Source organism: Pogona vitticeps, chromosome 6, assembly GCF_051106095.1.
Source record: "Pogona vitticeps strain Pit_001003342236 chromosome 6, PviZW2.1, whole genome shotgun sequence".
NCBI classification, from domain to species: Eukaryota; Metazoa; Chordata; class Lepidosauria; order Squamata; family Agamidae; genus Pogona; species Pogona vitticeps.
Window position 1 is genome coordinate 57,174,092 of NC_135788.1, and position 23,581 is coordinate 57,197,672.

At 45.3% G+C, this 23,581-nt stretch overlaps 2 protein-coding genes across 4 annotated transcripts in view; both read right to left on the minus strand.

The window, feature by feature from the left end:
• The window catches only part of CNTNAP2 (contactin associated protein 2), a 2,051,986-nt gene that overhangs the window by 149,976 nt on the left and 1,878,429 nt on the right, over positions 1–23,581 (minus strand). The gene's annotated exons all lie outside the window — the stretch shown is intronic.
• LOC144583527 (uncharacterized) lies at positions 4,404–9,878 on the minus strand. The gene has a single exon (XM_078377430.1). It carries the CDS (start codon positions 9,056–9,058, stop codon positions 4,586–4,588), a length of 4,473 nt encoding a protein of 1,490 aa, XP_078233556.1. The 5' UTR covers positions 9,059–9,878; the 3' UTR covers positions 4,404–4,585.

Sequence of the window (23,581 nt, forward strand, 5' to 3'; positions counted from 1 at the left end):
CCCCCGACTCAAATCCGGACCTCTCCACGATGGCGACGCCTCTCTGGCACTCGAGCCCCCTCTGGACGTGGTCTGCCACCGATGAGGTCTTCCATCTCTCCTTCCGCCATGTCACTCTGGCTGCTCTACAGAGTTTCACCTCTGGAGCTGCCAACATGATGCTCTTGATTGAACCCTTTAGGTAGGGCCTAGCAAGAAAAAACCTAACTCGCCATCCTTTTGCCCTTTGCATCACTGGCAGGGTCAGGCTATGTCTAAACCTATTTAGCTTTAGATAGGTCACCCCTCTGCCTTCCCAATATGGCCATGCATGTTTTCTTCTGGGCTTTCTCCTCCTCTTATCTTGACCAAACTTTGCTTTCTGGCCCCAAAGCTTGGCTAGATGGGTTTGTCCTCTATAAGGAGTAACTACCGGTGGGCGTGCATCCCCGGTGTCAAATCTGTGCACTACACCCTTGGCTATTTCAAGCTTGTTGGAGAAAACCAGCTTGCCCTTAATAAGCATGTCTCTAGCTCCTCTTTGCTGTTCTGGGGAAACTGAGGGACTGATTTGGTCCTCCTCTGGGGTGCATTTGCATTCGCCCCTCCCTTCCCCATAAGGCAACTCGAGGTTTTCTTTGTCTGCTTCTTTCAATGCTAGCAAGCCACCATCTTCTCTTCCATAGAAGGGCTTGATTAATTTCCCCTGGTCCACTATCCTGCTTGCCTCGCCCTTTAACAGTTCGATGTAATCTCCCTTGTCCCTTGTTCACTTGGGAGGTTACTTGCATCATCTTGGGAGGGAAATAGGCTCCTAAAAACTTGACAAGTTCAGAAGCAAACCTCATAGTACCAATCTGCCTCAGCAGAGCATCTAAAATGTTCTGAGCCTCACTATTTTTCCCTGGAACTGCTTTGGGATAACGTGTTGCCCCAACAATGATATTCAGCCTGAATTTGTTTCCCCTCAGGGTAACTCTGGGCAACAGTTCAACTATGTCCAAACTACTGCATTGAACTGAGTTTGAAATGACCGGTAAAGGACATAGCTCGGCGTCAATTTTATCACTGCATCCCCTGGACTCTGACCTCCTTCACGCTTCTGGCCAGATTCTTTTAATTGCTCTTTCTTTTCAAGGCAGTAAAAGTTTTGTCATAATCTCTGGTCAGTATTTGTCATGTCTATATTAGCTGCAAAGGTACCAGTGTGTCCCTGCTCCTCTGTCCCCACTTGATCTTTGAGAGGAACAATCATTTGCTTGAGGTGAGTCTCCCCTTCCCCACTGGGATTCACACAGGCCTCACTGTCCAATAGGTCTTCTTCTGGGAAGAACATTTCAGGATTCTCAGGGGTTAAGTGACCTTCGCCAACTGGCTTAAAACACTGATACAACGTGGGATCTGTACTTTGTTCCCTTTTAAAAGTGTTTTCTAGTGGGCTCTGAATTGGTACTGATTCAGCTGTAGGGTCCTCTCCCCTCACCAGCTCTGTTTGAATTTCACCCATATCCTCTGCTTTGCCTTTTTCTTCCTGCTGGGCACGAGTTTGTACTAAAACACTTTTGACATGCTCAGTGATACCATTCCCAATTAAACAAGGCGAAGGCAATCTCTCAGCTACACCTACTCTCCTTACTCCTTTCCACCCTTGATAGCTAATAGGTACCTCAGCCATTGGCCTAGTAATCAGTTCTGCACCTATGCCTTTAACTGTCAGGCTTTCACCTTTCAATATTTTCTCTGGGGGGATTATGTCTGGATGATGCAACTTGACCTGAGAGCAAGAGTCTTTCAGAGCCCTACATTTGGTCTCATTTACGAAAATACTGTTCACAGAACTTTTAAAAAATTCCAGGTTGGCCTCTATTAAATAGCAATGGCCAATCTCAGCTACAGGCAGCTGTTCTGCTTGCTGTTCATGACTCTCTTCCCTAGCTGTACTTGTACTATGAGTTACTGTCTCACCATTTTCTGAGGTAACTTTGTTAGGCTGCAAACAATACAATGACTTAGGCTTGGGTAAATCAACCTTTTGACCCCCTTCTCTGGCCTTAGCACATTGTGAAATGAAATGGTCTTTCTCCCCACATCCAAAACAAGATCTGAATTTTCTCTGTTATGGGCTAAGGGTCTTATCTCCCTTCCCTTCCCAGTGCTTGTATTTCATCTGGCTCTGTTCTGTGAGGTTGCCTACAAAATGGCCGCCACTTTCCTGCTGGTTCTTGAAGTAAACCTTGGGCTCCTTTTTGCTGTCCTCCCAAGTTTTTCTTCTCACTTTTACTTCAGAAAAGTTCGTGTTTTGAATGTGTGAAATAACATGTGTGCCTTCTCCTGGTTCCTGAACAGTTTGGGGTGATAGGAGTAAATGTTTGACTTATTCAATTAGGCAGATGCCTCGTAAAAGCTGTGATGAGATGTCTTTTTATGGGTAAGCCTGTCTCAATAGAATCCATTTTAAATTAGGATTTCTGTGTAGTTTCTGAGATGAGCCACCGTGGCTATCTCTTATCTAGTTACTAAGGAGAAACATTCCTGGAATTAAGCACAAGGAAACCACTGCTTATCATCCTGAAAGTAATGGGTTAACTGAGAAGTTCAATGGGACTCTAATGCGCATGATTAGGGCTTACTTGGCAGAGAATCCAAACAATTGGGACCAGAAGCTGCAATCCCTTTTGTTTGCGTATCGATCAGTGCCACAAGCCAGTACCGGGTTCAGTCCATTTGAACTTTTATTTGGGAGAAGGGTGAAAGGGCCCCTTGATTTGATCAAACAAAATTGGGAGCAGATCACCCAGGATGACCCACAAGACGTTGTGACATACATAGACACCTTGATGAATGACCTAAGGAGAAATCTAGAGCTGGCAGCAGAAAACCTGCAAGCTCAGAAGGTCAGACAGAAAACATGGTATGACCACAAAGCTAGAGAGAGGCACTTTGACCCAGGGGAGGAAGTGCTTTGGCTTAGGCCCTGCAGAGAGAATAAACTGCAGCTCAAATGGGCAGGACCATATAGGGTCATTTCCAAGATGTCAGACCTGAACTACCTAATAGAGCAGGAGGAGAACCAAGCAAGGAGGGTGGTTCATGTGAATGCCCTAAAACCCTACTACAGAGGGGAACAGAGGGTTTTATTCGCGATAAAAGCAGCTGAGAGTGAGGAAGCGGAATTACCCTTCTGGGAGGGTAGAGGGGAAGTAAAATACAACCCAGAGGAGGTAAAGATTAGTCCTGCCCTCACCCAAGACCAGCAGCAAGAACTAAAAATGCTGCTTAGTAAATATCAACAGGTGTTTTCCAACAAGCCGGGGATAGTGAAGGGAGTGATGCATCGGATCCACACAGGGGATGCACCCCCGCAGGCAGTATCCCCATACCGAGTAACGGGACCCTATAGGGACAAGGTGCGGAAGGAGATGCTGTGAGACACTGGGTTGTGACGAAGCAGCAGCTGGGAAGAAGAAGCTGTTGTGGGAGTCTGTGTGTCAGACAGGGTACTTCTGTGTGTCAGAGTACCAACCTGATAGGTTCAGGTGTCTGTGGGTTAGCCAGAACTGATAGGTTCAGGGTCTGTGCTTTAAGTTAAGGGTTCTGGGTGAACCAAACTGTATGCTTGTATGAGTGAGAATAAGCCACGTTATTTTATCCTATTCACCTGATTGTTTATTTTTCCCTGTGTGTATTTAAAATAAACCTTATTCTTTTATTGTTTGAAAATCCATCCCTGGTCTGTGTGACTTTTTATAGGGAATGGTTGGTGGCAGCTTAGTGTAACTGTGTGACAGATCCCAGTAGGTCTGGGTTTGTCACATTGATTGGGATCTGCCACACAGTTACACTAAGCTGCCACCAACCATTCCCTGTAAGAAGTCACACAGACCAGGGATGGATTTTTAAACAATAAAAAGAATAAGGTTTATTTTAAATACACACAGGGATAATAAAACAATCAGGTGAATAACATAAAGTAACGTGGCTTATTCTCACTCATACAAGCATACAGTTTGGTTCACCCAGAACCCTTAACTTAAAGCACAGACCCTGAACCTATCAGTTCTGGCTAACCAACAGACACCTGAACCTATCAGGTTGGTACTCTGACACACAGTAGTACCCTGTCTGACACACAGACTCCCACAACAGCTTCTTCTTCCCAGCTGCTGCTTCGTCACACCCCAGTGTCTCTCAGCATCTCCTATCTTCACCACACAGGCATCACATATTTATACAGTACAGCCCCTCCTCCTGATGTCCCGCCTTCCACTCTCCATAGGATGGAACTTTCCCTCCAAACCCATGACAGACAGGTAACATCAATGCTGTATGTAACACCTCCCCTCTTTATAAGTTGTTTTGTAGGGGGAAAGCTAACGTGCTTTTCACCAAAAAACAACCTGTATAAAATACACAACAACAGTTATACATACCATATTATACTCACTTATACTTACATTCTAAGTTAAACCATAGCAAATAGGCATTTAAACATTTACCATATACATTACATCCATTTACCTTTATTCATACAAACCAAATTCAAAACCAGGTACATTTAACTTTTTGTCATCATTATATACATATAGTCCATGTTCTTTCGCCGTCTTCAATCTTCAGGTCTTCTTGATAAGGCGTCAGCAACACAGTTCACTGACCCTCTGACCACCTTCACTTCAAAGTCATAGTCCTGTAGGTTTAAAGCCCACCTCATAAGTTTGCTATTGTGGGTTTTCATTGTCTTTAACCATTGCAATGGTGAATGGTCAGTACACAGAATAAAATGTCTTCCCCAGATGTAAGGCTTGGCCTTCTGGATCGCGTAGACTATGGCCAAACACTCCTTCTCCACGGTTGCCAAATGTCTCTCACCTTTTTGAAGTTTCCTACTCAGGTAGGACACTGGATGTTGGTCACCATTCTCATCCTCCTGGCACAGAACTGCTCCTACCCCGCTGTTAGACGCATCGGTGTAGATGATGAACTCCCGGTCGAAGTCTGGAGCACGCAGGACAGGATAGTTGATTAACGCCTCCTTCAACCTCTGGAACGCCGCCTCACAGTCGCTGGTCCACGGGATGCGGTCATCAGCCTTCTTCCTCGTCAGATCGGTCAGCGGAGCCGCAATCTCGCTAAACCTCGGGATGAACTTTCTGTAGTAGCCCACCAACCCAAGAAATGATTTGACTTTTTTCTTGGTGTTGGGTCTGGGCCAATCACGAACAGCTTCTATTTTGGCCTCCAGGGGTTTTATCACTCCTCCCTCTACCATGTGACCCAAGTATTTTATTTCTGGGCTACCCAGCTGACACTTGCTGGCCTTTACTGTTAGCCCTGCTGCACTTAACCTCTGCAGCACTAACTCCAGGTGTATCAGGTGATCTTCCCAGGTATTACTGAAGATCCCTATGTCGTCAATGTAGGCCACTGTAAAGTCATTGAGCCCTGCCAAGGTCTGGTCCATCAGCCTTTGGAATGTGGCTGGTGCATTTCTGAGACCAAAGCTCAGGACTCGAAACTCATAGAGACCAAAAGGGCTGCAAAAGGCAGTTTTTTCTTGATCCCTGGGATCAATTCTTAATTGCCAATATCCCTTTACCAGGTCCAATGATGAGATGAACCGACAACCCCCTATGGTTTCAATCAGGTTGTCTAGCCTGGGCATTGGGTAGGCATCAGGAGTGGTTACACGGTTTAATTTCCTGTAATCAACACAAAACCTAATGCTCCCATCAGGCTTGTCCACAAGGACTATCGGAGAGGACCAAGGACTAGAAGAGGGGACGATTATGTTCTCCCTCAGCATCTCGTCCAGCTCCTTCCGCACCTTGTCCCTATAGGGTCCCGTTACTCGGTATGGGGATACTGCCTGCGGGGGTGCATCCCCTGTGTGGATCCGATGCATCACTCCCTTCACTATCCCCGGCTTGTTGGAAAACACCTGTTGATATTTACTAAGCAGCATTTTTAGTTCTTGCTGCTGGTCTTGGGTGAGTGCAGGACTGATCTTTACCTCCTCTGGGTTGTATTTTACTTCCCCTCTACCCTCCCAGAAGGGTAATTCCGCTTCCTCACTCTCAGCTGCTTTTATCGCGAATAAAACCCTCTGTTCCCCTCTGTAGTAGGGTTTTAGGGCATTCACATGAACCACCCTCCTTGCTTGGTTCTCCTCCTGCTCTATAAGGTAGTTCAGGTCTGACATCTTGGAAATGACCCTATATGGTCCTGCCCATTTGAGCTGCAGTTTGTTCTCTCTGCAGGGCCTAAGCCAAAGCACTTCCTCCCCTGGGTCAAAGTGCCTCTCTCTAGCTTTGTGGTCATACCATGTTTTCTGTCTGACCTTCTGAGCTTGCAGGTTTTCTGCTGCCAGCTCTAGATTTCTCCTTAGGTCATTCATCAAGGTGTCTATGTAAGTCACCACGTCTTGTGGGTCATCCTGGGTGATCTGCTCCCAATTTTGTTTGATCAAATCAAGGGGCCCTTTCACCCTCCTCCCAAATAAAAGTTCAAACGGACTGAACCCGGTACTGGCTTGTGGCACTGATCGATAAGCAAACAAAAGGGATTGCAGCTTCTGGTCCCAATTGTTTGGATTCTCTGCCAAGTAAGCCCTAATCATGCGCATTAGAGTCCCATTGAACTTCTCAGTTAACCCATTACTTTCAGGATGATAAGCAGTGGTTTCCTTGTGCTTGATTCCACAGATTTGCCATAAGCGTTTCATGAGCTTTGATGTGAACGATGCGCCCAAATCTGTGATTATCTCTGAGGCAAATCCCATCCTGGACATATACCCCACCAAAGCATCGGCCACTGTGTTAGTTTCGATGTTAGTCAAGGGTATGGCTTCAGGATACCTTGTGGCATGGTCCACAATTGTTAGAATGAACCTGTTCCCCCTCTTTGTGGCCTTGGGCAAAGGTCCCACAATATCCACCCCTATGCATTTGAACGGAGTGTCAATCACAGGCAAAGGGCACAACTTTGCTTTGGTCCTGTCGCGGTTATTCCCCTGCCTTTGACACACATCACATTGTTTACAGAACTCCCTGATCTGCTTCCCTATGTCAGGCCAGTAGAAATTCTGTGTGATTCTCTGCTGTGTTTTGTTCACTCCTAAGTGCGCAGCAAACATGTCAGAGTGCCCCCTTTGTAAGATCATGGGGCGATACTTTTCAGGTACCACTAGCTGACTCCTGATCCCATCTCCCCCTTTTGAGATATTCCTCAGGGTTTCTCTATATAAAATCCCCTTTTTCTCCAGAAATCTCACTGGGGTTTCAGGTGTTAGCTGGGCGTCAGTCACCTGTTCAAAACACTTTTGGAGAGTGGCGTCTGCCTTTTGCTCCTGTCCAAACCTGCTGTCTGTGGTTAAGGTTTCCACCACAGCTTCTGAACTCCCCTCTGCTTCCGTCTCTGGCTCATCATTACCCCCCTGAACTGTCCCTGTGGTGGCTTGTGAGCGTGTAATCACTAGCACCCGTTTCACATGTTCAGCCAGGTCATTTCCCACGAGCACGGCTGCTGGCAGAGTCGATGAAATCGCTATCCGCCAATCTCCCCTCCAGCCTTGAAAGTTGACAGGTACCTCTGCTACTGGCAGAGAGATTACCTGCCCCTCAATCCCTGCCACCTTCATGCTCTCATTTGGGATTATATACTCCCTAGGGATGATATCTGGATGGCACAGGGTTACCTGGGAACAAGTGTCCCGCAGCCCCCTATACTGACGGTCAAGTATTCCTACGTCCACCCCGGCTGTCTCAAACAACTGAGAATCTGTTTTTACCAGCAAGCAGCGCTTTACCTCTACAAGAGGACCATTTTCCTCAGCCTGATCAGCAGCGGTAGCTGTTCCAGACTGAGTAGCCATGGCAACAGGCTCCCTCAGTGAGACTGAGCCTTGCTCTTTCTGGACACAGAACACAGCTTTTGGCTTGGTCCCACTAGAATTCTGAGGCACCATTCCTTTTAGCTGCTTCAATTTCTCACACTCTGAGATTAGATGACCCTTTCCCTGACAGAAATAACATTTTCTGGTGTATTTTGATTCTCTCTCATCTTGTTTTGGTTTTCCCTCCAAAATCTGAGGTCTTAGTTTCATGTCTGAGGGCTTCCCTTCACCATGGGCCCCTCCCCCTTGCTGGCTTTTCCCTGGTCCCTGAGAGTACTTGCTGTAGGTTTCTTTGGGTTTACCTACAGATTTCCCCTCACCCAAGGGCTTTCTTATTTGGGAAATAAAATCTGCGATCTCTGCGGCTGCTGCCACAGATTTCGGTTTCCTTTCCCTCACCTGGAATTTCAATTCCCCATGCAGGACTGAATAGAACTGTTCCAGTGCTATCAAGTCTTTCAGCTGCTCATAGGTCTCTGTTCCCTCCTGCGATAGCCATTTCTCAAGCAGCCTCACCAATTGGGCCCCCACTTGGGTAAAAGTCTGTTCTGGTTTTTTGGTGAGGGACCTGAATCTTTGTCTCAGCTGCTCTGCATTTATCCCATGTCTGGCAAAGACCAGTTTTTTAAACTCTGCAAAATCTTTCATCAGTTCCTCAGGCATCTCGGCATAAACCTCAGCCAGGCTACCACTGATTAAAGATCGCATGATGGTCATCTTCTCAGTTTCCCTCACTGAGAAGTCCACAAACGCTCTTTCCACTAAGGAAAAGAACACCTCAGGACAATCTCCCTTGTGGTACACAGGGAATTTCTTCAGGTCAGCTTTAGACAGTTGGCCTCCCTCAGAATCCCTATTATTATTATTGTTCTGATTCATCAGTTCCAATTTTTTTAATTCAAACGCCATTTTCTCTCTCTGCAATTCCAATTCAATTCTCTGTCTCTCTAATCTTTCTTCCTTTTCCATTCTCTCTATTTCAAATTGCCGCTGTTTCTCTCTTTCCCTTTCCTCCATTTCCCTCACCCTCAGTTCATGCTGTTGGGCTAGGAGTATTTTTCTGAGTTCTGGGTCTTGCTCTCCTGTGCTGTCACCTTGCACTGAGCCAAATTCCTCCTCAGAACCTTGGTCAATTTGGGGGTCTTTCACTTCACTCATTTCGGCCATCTGGCTTCGAGTCAAGGGCATAATCCCCCCTCAGAACAGGCTACTTTAAAAAGTCAAGCCTCAGAATAAAACGACCACTTTTTTCCTTCTTGCCTCAGAACCAGCTCTCCCTAGAGATTGCTGCTGTTCTTCAGCACTAACTTGCAACAGTATCGAGTCAGAGCCTACCCCCCTCTGCTGGGCCTCTCAGCTGGCAAGCTAGCTTGCTGTTGCTACGCAGTTTTGCCTCAGCTTTTTCCCGCCAAAACTAGGCTACCTCAGAGCACCCTAATCTAAGTCTCCCCAGTTGGCACGTTCTTCTACTAGCGCACCTCCCCGTGAGGTACACCTAGAAGATTACCTACGCGCCTCAGACTGTCCCTGACTAGACCCCCCTTGCTCTGGGCACACTTGCCAAGGCTTTGCTGGACCGCTGGACAACTGGACCAGTCGTATCCCACACGCTGGACACCAATCAATGTGACAAACCCAGACCTACTGGGATCTGCCACACAGTTACACTAAGCTGCCACCAACCATTCCCTGTAAGAAGTCACACAGACCAGGGATGGATTTTTAAACAATAAAAAGAATAAGGTTTATTTTAAATACACACAGGGATAATAAAACAATCAGGTGAATAACATAAAGTAACGTGGCTTATTCTCACTCATACAAGCATACAGTTTGGTTCACCCAGAACCCTTAACTTAAAGCACAGACCCTGAACCTATCAGTTCTGGCTAACCAACAGACACCTGAACCTATCAGGTTGGTACTCTGACACACAGTAGTACCCTGTCTGACACACAGACTCCCACAACAGCTTCTTCTTCCCAGCTGCTGCTTCGTCACACCCCAGTGTCTCTCAGCATCTCCTATCTTCACCACACAGGCATCACATATTTATACAGTACAGCCCCTCCTCCTGATGTCCCGCCTTCCACTCTCCATAGGATGGAACTTTCCCTCCAAACCCATGACAGACAGGTAACATCAATGCTGTATGTAACAGTTACTAAGGAGAAACATTCCTGGTAGCCAAAGCATTTCTGTAACTCTCGTGGGAATATGGGGCGTGACCTGTCCAGAAGTTTCTGGCCCTTGGGAACTCTGGGAAGAAGAAGCGATGGGAGAGAGAAAGTAGTGTGTGTTCCATCATGGATTACAAATAGTTTCCTCTGCCATGGACTGAGGGGAAACACCTGGATTGCATCCACAACAGCTTGTGAACCCAGGACACGTGAAATGGATTATGTTACCCTTTATATTAGTTAGCATAGTTTCATTTCTTTATTTTTCTAGCTGGAGTGGGGGAGGAATTATCTGTGCCTTGTATTGAAAATGTACCAACTAAACATTTGGTTTCTTTACTTTAACAACTTTTATTAATAAAACAGTAATGATTGATTTCTTTCTAGAAGCATTGTTTCTTGTTCAGACTAGCTGAGGAATATTAATTGGCCTTGTATGTTCACTACCAAAAATTTCTAGAGCCCAGATTAATCTGAGTATATCTCATGGTTATGTCTGTGTTGGCTATTTGGCTTATTAAAGGAGTGTGGCTTTTGGAGAAGAAAGAATAGACAAGACCCGGCTGAGATCCCCTGGGCTCTACTCAGCAGTATTGTGGTTTGTCTGTCTTTCGGATCCATCCCATTCTCCGGAACCCCGCGAACGTCTCCTTGGAGATATGGGCTATTGTTCTTACTTGAAACAGGCTGTTTGTGTATTCAGAAGAGATTAGCAAGCCTCGTAAAAGCAGGCCCGACCCCCCCTTCTTTCTTTCTTCGCAGCCCAAGGACTAACACTTCCTGAGAAGCAACATACTTACAGAAGATAAGAATGGAATGCAGAGGTTAACAAAAGACAAAAGACGATTTAGGGAAAGTGAATTGTTCTGCGCATGTTTAAATTGTGTTTTCACTAATCCAATGAATTATTGCTAACTAACTTAATGACCTTTTAAGGAGATTGTGAGCCCACCCCAATCGCCCTGAAGGGACAGGCTATAAGAGATTGTACCAGTTCCTTTGTTCTTTGGAGAAACCCTTATCACCTTAATTAGGTGAATGGCTTCCTCCCCGCTCCTGCAGCAGCGTTTGTATCTTTGCAATAAACAAACTTCAATAGAAGCATTCGTGTCTCAGTCTCTCTCTTTTTGGGAGCTTTCCTCCATTAGAGAACCGGATAACAATTTTGGGGGCTCGTCCGGGATCTCTAAACGCCCTGATTGGGGCTGGACTTTGGTCCAGTTGAGGTCAGGCAGAACAGGCGGCGGTAAAGTGAATCGGAGGGCGCCTCTGCCTCCTTTTCAGGCAGCCGCTTCCTTGCCGATGCTTTGGCTGCTTGGCATCAATAACTCGGAAAGAGGCACGAACGCGAGAGGTTTTTCAAGCCGGCCGGCCAACGGATCAACGGGCCAACGGATCAACGGACATTGGTAAGTTAAGGTGGGAAACTCCGAAAGGGTTGGTTGTCGTTGAATGAATGAAGGATTGAGTGAACCTGCATTTCCCTACGGTAACCGTTGTGCGATCCGGTACCCTGGGTCAGGTCGAGAGAGTGATTGTCATAACCCTATTGTGTCTGCGTTCAAGAGACCCCTTACTCTTGCCGCAAAACCCCTTTCCCTGTTGTCTTTTGTCTCCCGTGGGATGGGAAACCAAGTTTCTAGAAAAGGAAAGGAGGTCCGGTGGGGACCAGGTCCGGTGGGGACCAAGAGAAAGGGGAGGTCCAGTGGGGACCGGAATTCCGAGGGGGATGCCCCGGCTCCAACTCCGAGAGGCGAAAGGGAGCTAGGAATTCCCAGCAACAGTCCGCTGGGGAAATTGTTGCTGCATTGGGAATCGGTGAAAATACAGGAGTTTCAGACAGAGCAGGAAATGGTCCGTGTGTGCACTGAAGTTTGGACACAATTTGATATTCGTCCCAAATGGCCAAAATTTGGCTCTAATAATTTTGAGGACATCAAGCGGGTAGATGGTGTCTACCTTGCCCATCCACCCCGTACCCCTTATGTAGATTCTTGGATATGGTACCTAATCAAATTTGGAGAAGGAATAAGGTTGGCAGTAAGTAGAGACTTGATAGGTTCTAAGTTACAAGGTGAGGAAATGTCAAAATTCGACTGTTGGAGTTTGTAAGCCATCAGCCTCCACCTCCAACAGCCCCGCCCGGAGACGTGGCTGGGCAGGAGTTGGTGCCGGCACAAGCGGCCGCTCTGGCCCCCGCTCTGGTTCAGCCGCCAGGGTATAATGAGGTACTGAGAGAGGAAGAACAGCTGAGTCCTCTCCGGTGTAGGAGTTTTGGAAGCACTGCTTCGACTGTGGACTGCTCCACCCCATTAAGAGAAGAGGAGGTTAAGGAATTAACTACTAAATGCAAGGAAATTATTAATAGAATTGAGGATGGGACACTGCCTACCGGACCAGTAACCCGCTCCAAAGCAAAGGAAATAGGGGAGCAGTCAGGAGCCTGTACGCAGTATCCATTAAGGGAAGTTCCGATGGGAACGGCCGTCGGATACGTGGAAGTCCCTTTAACCAATTCTGATATCCGAATTATAAAACAACAACTGCTCAACCTACCTGAGGACCCGATTGGCTTTGTAACTGGCCTCAGAGATGCTTTAGGGACTATGATTTACAAGCCCACAGAATTGCTGCACATTTGTAAGCAGCTGGCCGGAGTCACATATACCAACCAGGCATTGGGTCATGCTAAGAGACTCTGGCAAGGGCAAATTGCCGCTCGAACCGAACAGGCGGCCAGGGAAGCACTTCCAGAAGTAACTCCTGGAGATTGGGATTTCCAGGATGAAAATGTTAGAGGGCGAAGTGCAGAAATGAAAGAATTCTTGTTGAAAGGGCTAGAGGCAACAGTCCCTAAGACTGTTAGCATGAAATTGGCTTTTGGTCAACCCCAAGGAAAAGATGAAAGTCCAGTTGAATATCTGGAAAGGCTAAAACGCAACATGCGAAGATACACTGGGCTGGACCCAGAAGATCCAGGAAATGAAAATATTCTGAGATTGGAATTTGTGTCAGGGTGTTACCCGGACATAAAGTCCAAATTACAGAAAATGGATGACATGATAACCAAACCCATAGGACAGTTGCTAGCGGAAGCTCAAAAGGTGGTAGCAAGAAGGGAAGAAGGGGGGCAAGGGGCCCTGACTGTGTTCACTTTTAAGGTGGCTCAGGAAATACTTGGGTGAAGCTAGGCAAAGAGAGAGAGAGTAAGGAAAGGAGGGAGTAAAGGGTTAAGAGTAGGCACAAAGAAAAGAAAAAAATCACCTGGTGTTGAGGGAGGGAGATCCCGGCCAGCGTTAGGACACTCTGTATCGACTGTATAAACACATGCAGAGAATCTTACATAGTAACTGAAGCTGATACTCATGTGAAGGGACACTGAGACATGTCAGCAAAGGAAATGCCTTGAATTAAGAGGCAAATCGAGAATGAGGATGATCTTTGTTCTAACTTTAGTGATGATTATCAGGGTAACTCTTTTCCATCTAAAAGGGCTGCAAAAGCCTATTGGAAAGCTACACTTCTGGATCTGTAAAATTTGTAGTTGGACTATGGAAAGCAATTGATAACAATAATTGATTCACAGATTTGGCATTGTTGCAGCCTTAGGAGAATGGGTCTTAGAAAATGGGGAAAATCACACACACACACACACACACAAACAAAAGACACTAGGGGAATTGTTGACTATGGAATCCCACAGAAAAACATGCAGGACAATGAAAGATGCAGTATGTGGATTGTTGGCAGAGTACGTGTTTGAGAGCCTTTATTGAAAAAAAAGGCTTCGGAGTTGTGAAGGACAAAGCGCAAGTTAGAAGAACAGGAGGAGAAGAAAGAGAGCTATGTTGGCGGTGATGCATGTATAGAGAAATGCAAAGGAAGAGAGTTTGAAGACAGGAGAAAGAAATAGGTTAGTAGTAAAGAGATAGCAAGCAGACCCCCCCTCCTTGCTTCTCCAGATGCACAAAGTGGGAGCTGGAGAGACAAGGGGGGTTGATTTCGCACCAGGAATGGTTTGCTTGTTTTACCGGGATTGTTACATAGGCACTTTCTGTGGGAATTCCTTAGAAGTCACTTCTGCATTCAGGGGCCACTACCAGTCTTAACAGTTTAAGAGGTTACCTGGATCAAACTAATAGAGGGTATACTTTTAGAAAGTGTATCAGGCCAATCAGTTGAGGGAATCTTCTGCTGGCTGTTGTGAACATGTGTGGCATTTTCATTGAGAGTGAATTTATATAGGATCCAGAAGCCACAGAGGATCTAATCATTGGCATGGATGCCTTGCAAACTATGGGCTATGGTTTAATCCCTATAGCAAACAAGTACATCGAGCCCAAGCCCAGAAATCGTTAGGAAAAATATATATATTTCAGTTTTAAGGTGAAGGATTTGAGAACAAAGGAGGAATGGGAACAGATTGTTCCAGGAGTAAATGCAACATAGGAACATAATGTACTGGGAAAGGAGGGCATGTTGCTTTGTCAGATCCAAAGAAACCTAGCCACCTATTTGTAACCGTGAGTAACGGGGTGGCCAAAGGAGTTTTAGCTCAGAAGAAGGCAGGATGATACCAACCGATTGGATACTTGTCTAAACATTTGGATCCGGTAGTGCTGGGCTGGCCTACCTGTTTGCAAGCTTGTGCTGCAGCAGCCGAATTGGTAAAACTAACTCGGAAACTGTATCCCTTTGAAGCGATTGTCCTGCATTCTTCGCACCAGCATAGGACTATCCTCACCCATACAGCTAGGCGGTGGATGACGGACAGTAGGCTGCTACAGATCGAGGCTATTCTCCTTGAAAAGCCCGATCTAATACTGACCATCACCAACCATTGTGGCCCAGCAGAGGGTTTATCAGAAACTGTCAGGAAGGAACTGTGTAACGAGCATAATTGTATTGCCCTGACTGATCTACAGACAAAGTTTAGGGAAGACCTACAGGAAGAGGCAATAGAGGGGGCATGGAACTTGTACACTGACGGTTCCTCTAGAGTAGTAGATGGGAAAAGAATAACGGGATATGCGGTGGTAGAGGATGGGGGGGCTTGAAGTTAAATCTGGACCCCTTCCCCCGTCCATGTCAGCTCAGACTGCAGAATTATATGCCCTAAAAGAGCTTTAGAAATAAGCACAGGAAAATCTGTAAATATCTGGACGGACTCTAAGTATGCATGTGGAGTAGTACACGTTTTTGGAAAAAATTTGGAGTGAAAGAGGATTACTTACATCCCAGGGAAAGAATTTGGCACACCATCAGTTGGTACTGGATACCCTGGAAGCGTTGAGCCTCCGGTCCGAGGTAGCTATTATTCACATTCCAGGGCACCAGAAAGGAAACTCCCTGGAGGTAGTAGGAAACAGGCTGGCTGACGAAGTGGCAAGAAAAGCGGCGGAGAAAGAATTGAATCCCGCCCTCTTAGCAGCCCTTATTCCTACCAGTAAAGAGATTACTGCCCCTTTGGTGTATTCACAAAAGGAGCTTGAATTGGCAGAGGCGCAGGGAGCTACAATGGTGAATGGCATATTGAAATTAAAAGATGGAAGGCAATGGTTACCAGAGGGGGTGATTAGGGAAGTCCTCAAGGCATTGCACGAGGGAGGACATTGGGGAGTCAAGGCTTTGGTCTCAGCCTTTCTGCAAAAGTATGTAGGAAAGAAAGCATGGTCACATGCCAACACCATTTTGGCTCACTGTATTCCTTGCCAAAAAGGTAAATAAGAATAACCCAAGGAAGGTAGAAATGGGAGGATGACCTCTGGCCGTCCACCCCTTTGAACATTTGCAATGTGATTTTATTGATATGCCAAAGTCAGGACCTTGGAATCATTGTTTGGTGATAACTGATCAGCTCACTGGCTGGGTAGAGGCTTACCCTACGGCTCGGGCAACGGCAGGGACTGTTTGTAAAATTTTATTGGAACAAATTATTTGTAGATATGGGTTAATCCAATCAATGGATAGCGACAGGGGTACGCACTTTGCTCAGAAGGTGCTACAGCGATTAGCTGATACTTTAGGCATAGCTTGGAAGCTACACCCTCCGTGGCATCCTCAGAGTTCAGGAAAAACTGAAAGGATGAACTAGACTTTAAAGAAACAAATTAATAAGTTGATGCAACAAGCGCAGTTGCCCTGGCCGAAGGTTTTGCCCCTAGCTTTATACGCTATAAGAACTAAGCCGCATAGCACTACAGGACTCTCGCCTTTTGAAAGCCTGTACAGAATGGGAATTTGGGATGTTAGTACACAGAGAGTGAGCCTTAATCTAGATTTGTTCAAGGATGCCTTTATAAGAAAGTATTTGCTGGCTCTGTTTTCTATTCTTTCCGATAACAGGGAGCGAGGCATCTCAGTGCAACGAACGCCATTGGAGGTAGCAGTGCATTCCTTCCACCCCGGAGATTGGGCTTATATCAGGGCATGGAAGAGTGAGCCGCTCGCCCCAAGATGGCTTGGTCCGTTCCAGATACTGTTGACAACAGAGACTGCCATCCGAACTGAGGAAGCTGGCTGGACTCACCATACTCGAGCCAAACACACAGTCAACACTGAGGGACGGTGGAAAGTCGTGCCTGTGTCCAAGGACGGACTAAAGACTATTTTAAACGACATACGTAATGTCCATTAGTCGGTTAGCGCATGAATATTGTCCTTTCTTTAGTGTGTATATAGAGGTAAGAAAAGTTAATAATCTGGTCCAGACTTGGCAGGTACATTTGAGAATAGACAGGAGTCTCAGGGGACTTTACATTTTCAAGGGATATTCCATTGGTGATCAGGTCGTACTGGAGGACGAAAGAACCCGTAAGTGGGTAGGGGAAAGGAAAATCTTCAACGGGGTTTTTACCGATTTGTGGGATTCACGGTGGTGGCATAATCAGTACTGCAAAGCCTGTCCCATTACAAAGGACTCAGAGCTGTGTGAAAGTACTGATACTGATAGCTACTCTGAGGAAGGAGACATTGACGAGGATTGCCGGATAGGTCTCCCTAGCTCGGGGTCAGACTCCGATTAGACCATTCTCTGAGGGGAGTGACCTCTCTGCCCTCGCACTTTCACCTCCTGGTAGTTTGGGTTCCCCAGATAGGAGTAAACCCCTTTTCTTGTATTGTCATTTTTGCCCTCACCATTGGAGTGCCAGAATAACTAAATTTGACGAGAACCCGACTTTGAGGTGGTACGGCTGAAGGTGAGATATTCTGAAGGGCTGTGGGACGAAAGCTTTTGGGCTGTAAAAACGCCAACTGCAAGCTATCCGTGGAGAACTCGATCTGATAGCTCGGCGCAGGCAGAGGCCATTCCCAAGGGATGGCTCCGTTACGCATCTTCGGTGCACCACGAGACATGTTAGAAATGCAGGAACGAAAGCCCCTGGTCAGCACCCAGTCCGGACGAGGAATGGAACTCCCACTACAGGCGAAGGTAAAGCCAACCCCTCTAGTGTCTTGGAGAAATATCAGGCAAATGATTATTGGCAGACCAAGGGTTGATGGCAAAATAATGATAGTGTTAGGGCTCTTTTGAGCCTTGTGCTACAAGCTACAGGATCCACCTGCCCCTGTGTAATAACGACAAGACAGGGAAGCAGGGAACAACAGACCTTAACCTATAAGTCCATTTTCAATTGTGTTGGTAATATTGCCTTTTGCACATTTGACAAGGTAGAGTACAAAATTTGTCAGGACTCCTCGGGGACTCAAACTTGTTATGACCCTGAAGAAAACCCCGAGAGAATTTTGGACGGCAATTAGTAACCACTACATGGTACAACATAAGTATATGGGGGAATAGCAGTAAGTGCAATTCAGGAAAAGTAGCACATGTCCCTATCCAGACCTGGACTGGTATGTTGGACACTTCAGGTTGGTTGGGGGGGAATTTTCAATGTGTGATACCCCTAACATGATTAATTCAGCGGTCCAGGCGGCAATGCCAAAAACACAGATGGTTGCGAGAGCACCCGAAATAAGTTACAAAATTATCCCAGCCCAAGAAGAAGAACCATAACTGTGAATAAGTCAAAGTAAGTAGAAAAAAGAAAAGGGGGGAATTGATAGGAGTAAATGTTTGACTTATTCAATTAGGCAGATGCCTCGTAAAAGCAGGCTATTGTTCTTACTTGAAACAGGCTGTTTGTGTATTCAGAAGAGATTAGCAAGCCTCGTAAAAGCAGGCCCGACCCCCCCCCTTCTTTCTTTCTTCGCAGCCCAAGGACTAACGCTTCCTGAGAAGCAACATACTTACAGAAGATAAGAATGGAATGCAGAGGTTAACAAAAGACAAAAGACGATTTAGGGAAAGTGAATTGTTCTGCGCATGTTTAAATTGTGTTTTCACTAATCCAATGAATTATTGCTAACTAACTTAATGACCTTTTAAGGAGATTGTGAGCCCACCCCAATCGCCCTGAAGGGACAGGCTATAAGAGATTGTACCAGTTCCTTTGTTCTTTGGAGAAACCCTTATCACCTTAATTAGGTGAATGGCTTCCTCCCCGCTCCTGCAGCAGCGTTTGTATCTTTGCAATAAACAAACTTCAATAGAAGCATTCGTGTCTCAGTCTCTCTCTTTTTGGGAGCTTTCCTCCATTAGAGAACCGGATAACAGGGGCTTTATCTTTCTTCCAGAATCATTACCCTTTTCTGCTTCAGCTTTGGGCTGTAAAACTTTTTCCTTATCCCCAGCCCCTATGTCTTATATCTCCTTAAAAACTAGCTTCAATAGTCCATACCCAGCTCTCTGTTCCTCTTTCAGTTGTTCAATGTATTCATGTTGATTAAAAATATTATCAATATCTTCCATATAACTACTACAGTCATCCCTATTGGATTTTTCATCACTATTTCTTTTCCTTTGACATGTGTTACAGCTCTGACAAAATTCTTTTATTTCCTTTCCCATTTTTGGCCAGTAGTAATTCTGGGATATTTTCTGCTTAGTCCCTGCAATACCCAAATGTCCAGTAGACGTTGTCTAGAGGGGCGGGGTAAAAATCGAATAAATAAATAAAAAATAAATAAATAAGGTGTCTGTGTGACATTTTTCCATTATTTTCTGTCTATATCTAGAAGGAACTACTAGCAGTTTTTCCCTCCTGGAGTTTATTAAGATCTTCCTATATAAAAGGCCTTTTTCTTCCAAGTATCTCTCAGGGTTCTAAGGAGTTACTGGATAATTGCTCACCATCTTAAAGCATTGTTGTAACGTTGGATCTGCTTCTTGATCCCATTCTCTGAATTCTATAGAGTCCTCCCCCTTACTTTTCCTGAGGTAATTTCTTCCTCAGATTCCCCATTTTCTTTATCTGAAACAACTGCCAACTCACTGGGCAAATTTTCAGCTTTCTTTCCTCTGGTGGAAGGCATGTTTCTTAACTCAGGCTTATTATTCAGTTTTCGATTTAAAAAGCACACTTTTTTCCTGTCAGTGAGAGTGTCTGTGTTATAAAGTAGCTTCCCCAGCACTCATCCACTGGTAAGCTACTGTGTTTTTAGGCTTCTGTCCTCCAGCTAGGCCTTTCACTAGAGACAGAGTTTCCCTCCCTGCCTCAGGCACCAAATAACTCTTAAATAACAGCTTCCACCTTTCCCAGTTTCAGCTGACTTGAGCCCCCTCAGCTTATCTGCCCTTGACCTTCACTTTGTCCCCTCAGAGCTCTATCCCTTGAGCTCAGGACAAGCTAGCCAACCAGTCACAGATTCTGCTTGGGGTAACTCTTTCTAGAAATGGTTTCCACAGAGCCAGTCCCTATCTTAGCCACCTCAATCTGAGTTTCAGAGCCCTCCTACTAGACTTTTTTCCCCTGAAAAAGTCCTAGGAAGTTACCCCCTCATCCACTCAGATTCCCTGACTAAAGATCTTTTTCTGCTCTGGGCACCTTTCTGTACCAAGGCGTTACTGGATCAAGCATGTATCCCACATGCTGGACACCAGTTTATGTAGCGGGCACACTGAAGCCTGTATTGTCTCAGGCCTCCAGGAGGTGCTCACTCTTCCACTCAGTTGCTGCCAACAATACAGTTTAGTATCAATTATTTAAGGAGACAAGTGTTGCTTCAAAACTAAAACTTGTTTATTTGATCAATAAAATAATATAAGTAAATCACAAGATGTTAATCAATATCTTTCTCTCACTGACACACAGACTCTTCTCTCACTGACTTTTTGGCTCACAGGCCCACAGACTCACTAAGTCCCTCACACAAATCTCCTATCCATTGAATCTCTCTCTCTCATACACCCTACACCCTTATTTATATCCCAGCCCCTCCCCCTTTAGCACCACCTTCCGTCCCCTCATTGGCTGCTGTTCCACTGCTCAGCTGTGACGGACAGGTGAGGGCAGGGCTGAACGCTACAGAGTGTGACGTCAGGGGCTACTTCCGACGGTGCGAGAGGTCATTGCACCTCAATAGGTTTGGTTAGCAGGAGCGGCCTTCTCAAAATATTTCCCAAGATTGGATGTCCACCTCGACTCCTTAACATCATCAGGTCATTTCATGAGGAAAAGAAGGGCACTGTAGTTTTTGATGGTTCAACATCAGATCCCTTTGACATCCGAGGTGGAGTGAAAGAGGGCTGTGTCCTTGCACCAACACTTTTTGGGATCTTTTTTGCTGTCAGGCTGAAGCACGCCTTTGGGAGTGCAACAGAAAATTTCTATCTCCAACTAGATCTGATGGAAAGCATTTTAATCTCTCTAGATTGAGAGTGAAGACCAAAGTCCAGCTGAAATGCATGTGGGACTTCCTCTTCGCTGATGATGCAACTGTTGTTGCCTATTCTGCTGAAGACCTCCAGCAACTTAAAAATCATTTTAGTAAGGCCTGCCAAGATTTTGCATTAATAATCAGCCTGAAGAAAACACAAGTCATGGGCCAGGGTGTGGACTCACCTCCCTCTATTACCATCTCTACACAAGAACTAGAGGTTGTTCATGATTTTGTGTACCTTGGCTCAATGATCTCTGACACTCTCTTCCTAGATTTTGAGCTGGATAAATGCATTGGTAAAGCAGCTGCCATGTTCTCTAGACTCACAAAGAGGGTATGGTTTAATAAGAAACTGACGACATATACCAAGATCCAGGTCTATAGAGCCTGTGTCCTGAGTACACTCCTGTACTGCAGTGAGTCCTGGACCCTTTGTGCATAGCAGGAGAGGAAGCTGAACACATTCTATATGTCTTGTCTCCAATGCAATTTTGGTATCACCTGGCAGGACAAAGTTCCAAATAGAGTAGTCCTAGAACAAGCTGGAATTTTTAGCATGTATACATTACTGAAACAGCAATGTCTATGTTGGTTCGGGCATGTCATGAGAATGGCTGACAGTCGGATTTCAAAAGATCTCCTGTATGGAAAATTAGTGCAGGGAAATCATTCCAGAGGGAGACCACAGCTGTGATACAAGAATATCTGTAAGCGAGATCTGAAGGTGTTAAGAAGGGACCTCAACAGATGGCAAACCTTGACATTTGAACATTCAGCCTGGAGGCATGTGGTGCAGCATGGCCTCTTCCAATTTGAAGAGACACTTGTTCAGCCAATATCCAAATACTAAAGCCAACTCACACAATGTAGTCCAGGGTCAGAGTCCAAAGCCAAAATGCACAACGTAGTCCAGGGTCAGAGTCCAAAGCCAAGGGTCCAGAGAACAAGGTTTAAGGTTGTCAGGAGCATGGATGCAAGCCAGATGTTTGACTTGTTGCTTCCATGGACTTTCAGCCGTCTGAGAGCTGTTTATATAGTAAAAGCAGCCCTTCAACTTCTGGAAGCCTTTTCATCCTGTCAGAACTCAGGGCTAGTTGATCAGATGTTTCTGCGGGCAGCCTTCAAGCGAGCCTCTGACCTTAGTTATATATATACGTATAAAACTATTTAGTTATATATATAGTCACCATAGCCAGAATTCTTTATGCTAAGAATTGGAAGAAACGGTGGGATAAACTCAGTTTACTCAGTTTTGTTCTAGTGAGAATTCAGGCTTGACTTGACTGAGGACCCACTTTTCTGCCTTTCTGGCTGTCTGTGTACCAGTACTGCCCTCCTCCAACACGACATTTCAAATGAGTTGATTTTTGTTCCTGTCTATCTTCACTGTCTTTCTTTCACATTCTATGGGTTATTTGACCTTGGTTTCCAGTGACAATCTTTGCTAACTCCAGGTCTATCCCACTTTTTTTAAATTTCAAAAGTTAAGGGGCCATCTTTTGGAAAGCATGCACACAACATGTTCTTGGCTTTTCTTTCTCAGCTTGCCTAACACAAGGAAAGAGTTTGAAAATTGGAAAGTAACTTTCTAGTCTGCATTTTGTGGAATGGGCATGGCAACATTAGTTTACCTGAGAGGTTTAAGAGTGTGTATGTTTCTCCAGTATATGTGTTGCACTAATTCACACTTCTGCTTTACCATTTCATTAAGTCCAAAACAGCCCTTAAAATATTTTGGGATAGTAGGACTGCAGCCCACCCCAGATGTTCTTGTTTCTGTCCTCTCCCAGCAACCATAGAACACATCATGTGCTCACCTTCTGGAATTCTCTGTCACTCGGTAATTCTGCATGAAGGAAGATTTTGTTGGAATTTGTGGGTAGTATATGCATACTTTAACTTTTGTTTTTAAAAGCTGGGAAATTACCACTTCCTTACGTATTTTGACCTGCTTCCCTCTCCTGTCTCCCACAGTGCTGCCCTTGACAGGGTGGACCAATTTTTTTTTTTTCGTAAATACAGATGCAAAAAAAAAAAAAAAAAGCAGTTCCGCTTTCTCCCTGTTGCCTGTCACCTTCTTGTCACCCTCTCCCACAAGTGGACCATTTCCTTGACATTCCTCTTGCTCCTCATGTGTTGAAAGAAACCTTTTTTGTGTGTTAATTTTTGGCATTTGTTGCAAGTCTTAGCTCATTCTGAGCCTTAGTCTTCCTGTTTCCATCTTTGCAGATTCAAGCTATTTGTTGGTATTCTGTTCTAGTTATGAGCCCCGTTTTCATTTTTTTACACATATCCTTTTTGTCCCTTAGCTTGCCAGACAGCTCTATGTGCATCCACACCGGTCTTGTCAGATGCCTCTTGTTTTTCTTCCTCTTTGATATTGTTTTGGTTTGGGCCTTAATTATCTCACTTACAGGGTTTCCCAAGCATCCTGAACTGTTTTTCCTTTTAGGATTTCCATCCATGTAATCCTTCCTATTACATCTCTTAGTTTGTTAAAGTCAGCTTTCTTAAAATCTAGAACGTTAGTCTGACCCCGGCCTCCATGATGGTGAATTCTAATAAAGTTCCTACAATTTCCCCTCCCTCAACTATTTCCTCCTTATAAATAAGTATTAGTATCAAGTATTAGTATTAAGTTCCATATGGCTGACCCTCTAGTTCCTCCTCCACCTTTTGGATGATAAAGTTGTCAGCCAAGCATGTCAGGAACCCGTTGAATCTCCCACTTGCTGCAGAGTTGGTTTACCAGTTAATTTCCAGGTAGTTAACATCCCCCATTACTATAGCGGTGTGTTTCCTACACATC

Excerpts from the sequence above, each read along its gene's own strand:
- LOC144583527 (XM_078377430.1), bottom strand. The coding sequence starts at position 9,058 with ATGCCCTTGACTCGAAGCCAGATGGCCGAAATGAGTGAAGTGAAAGAC.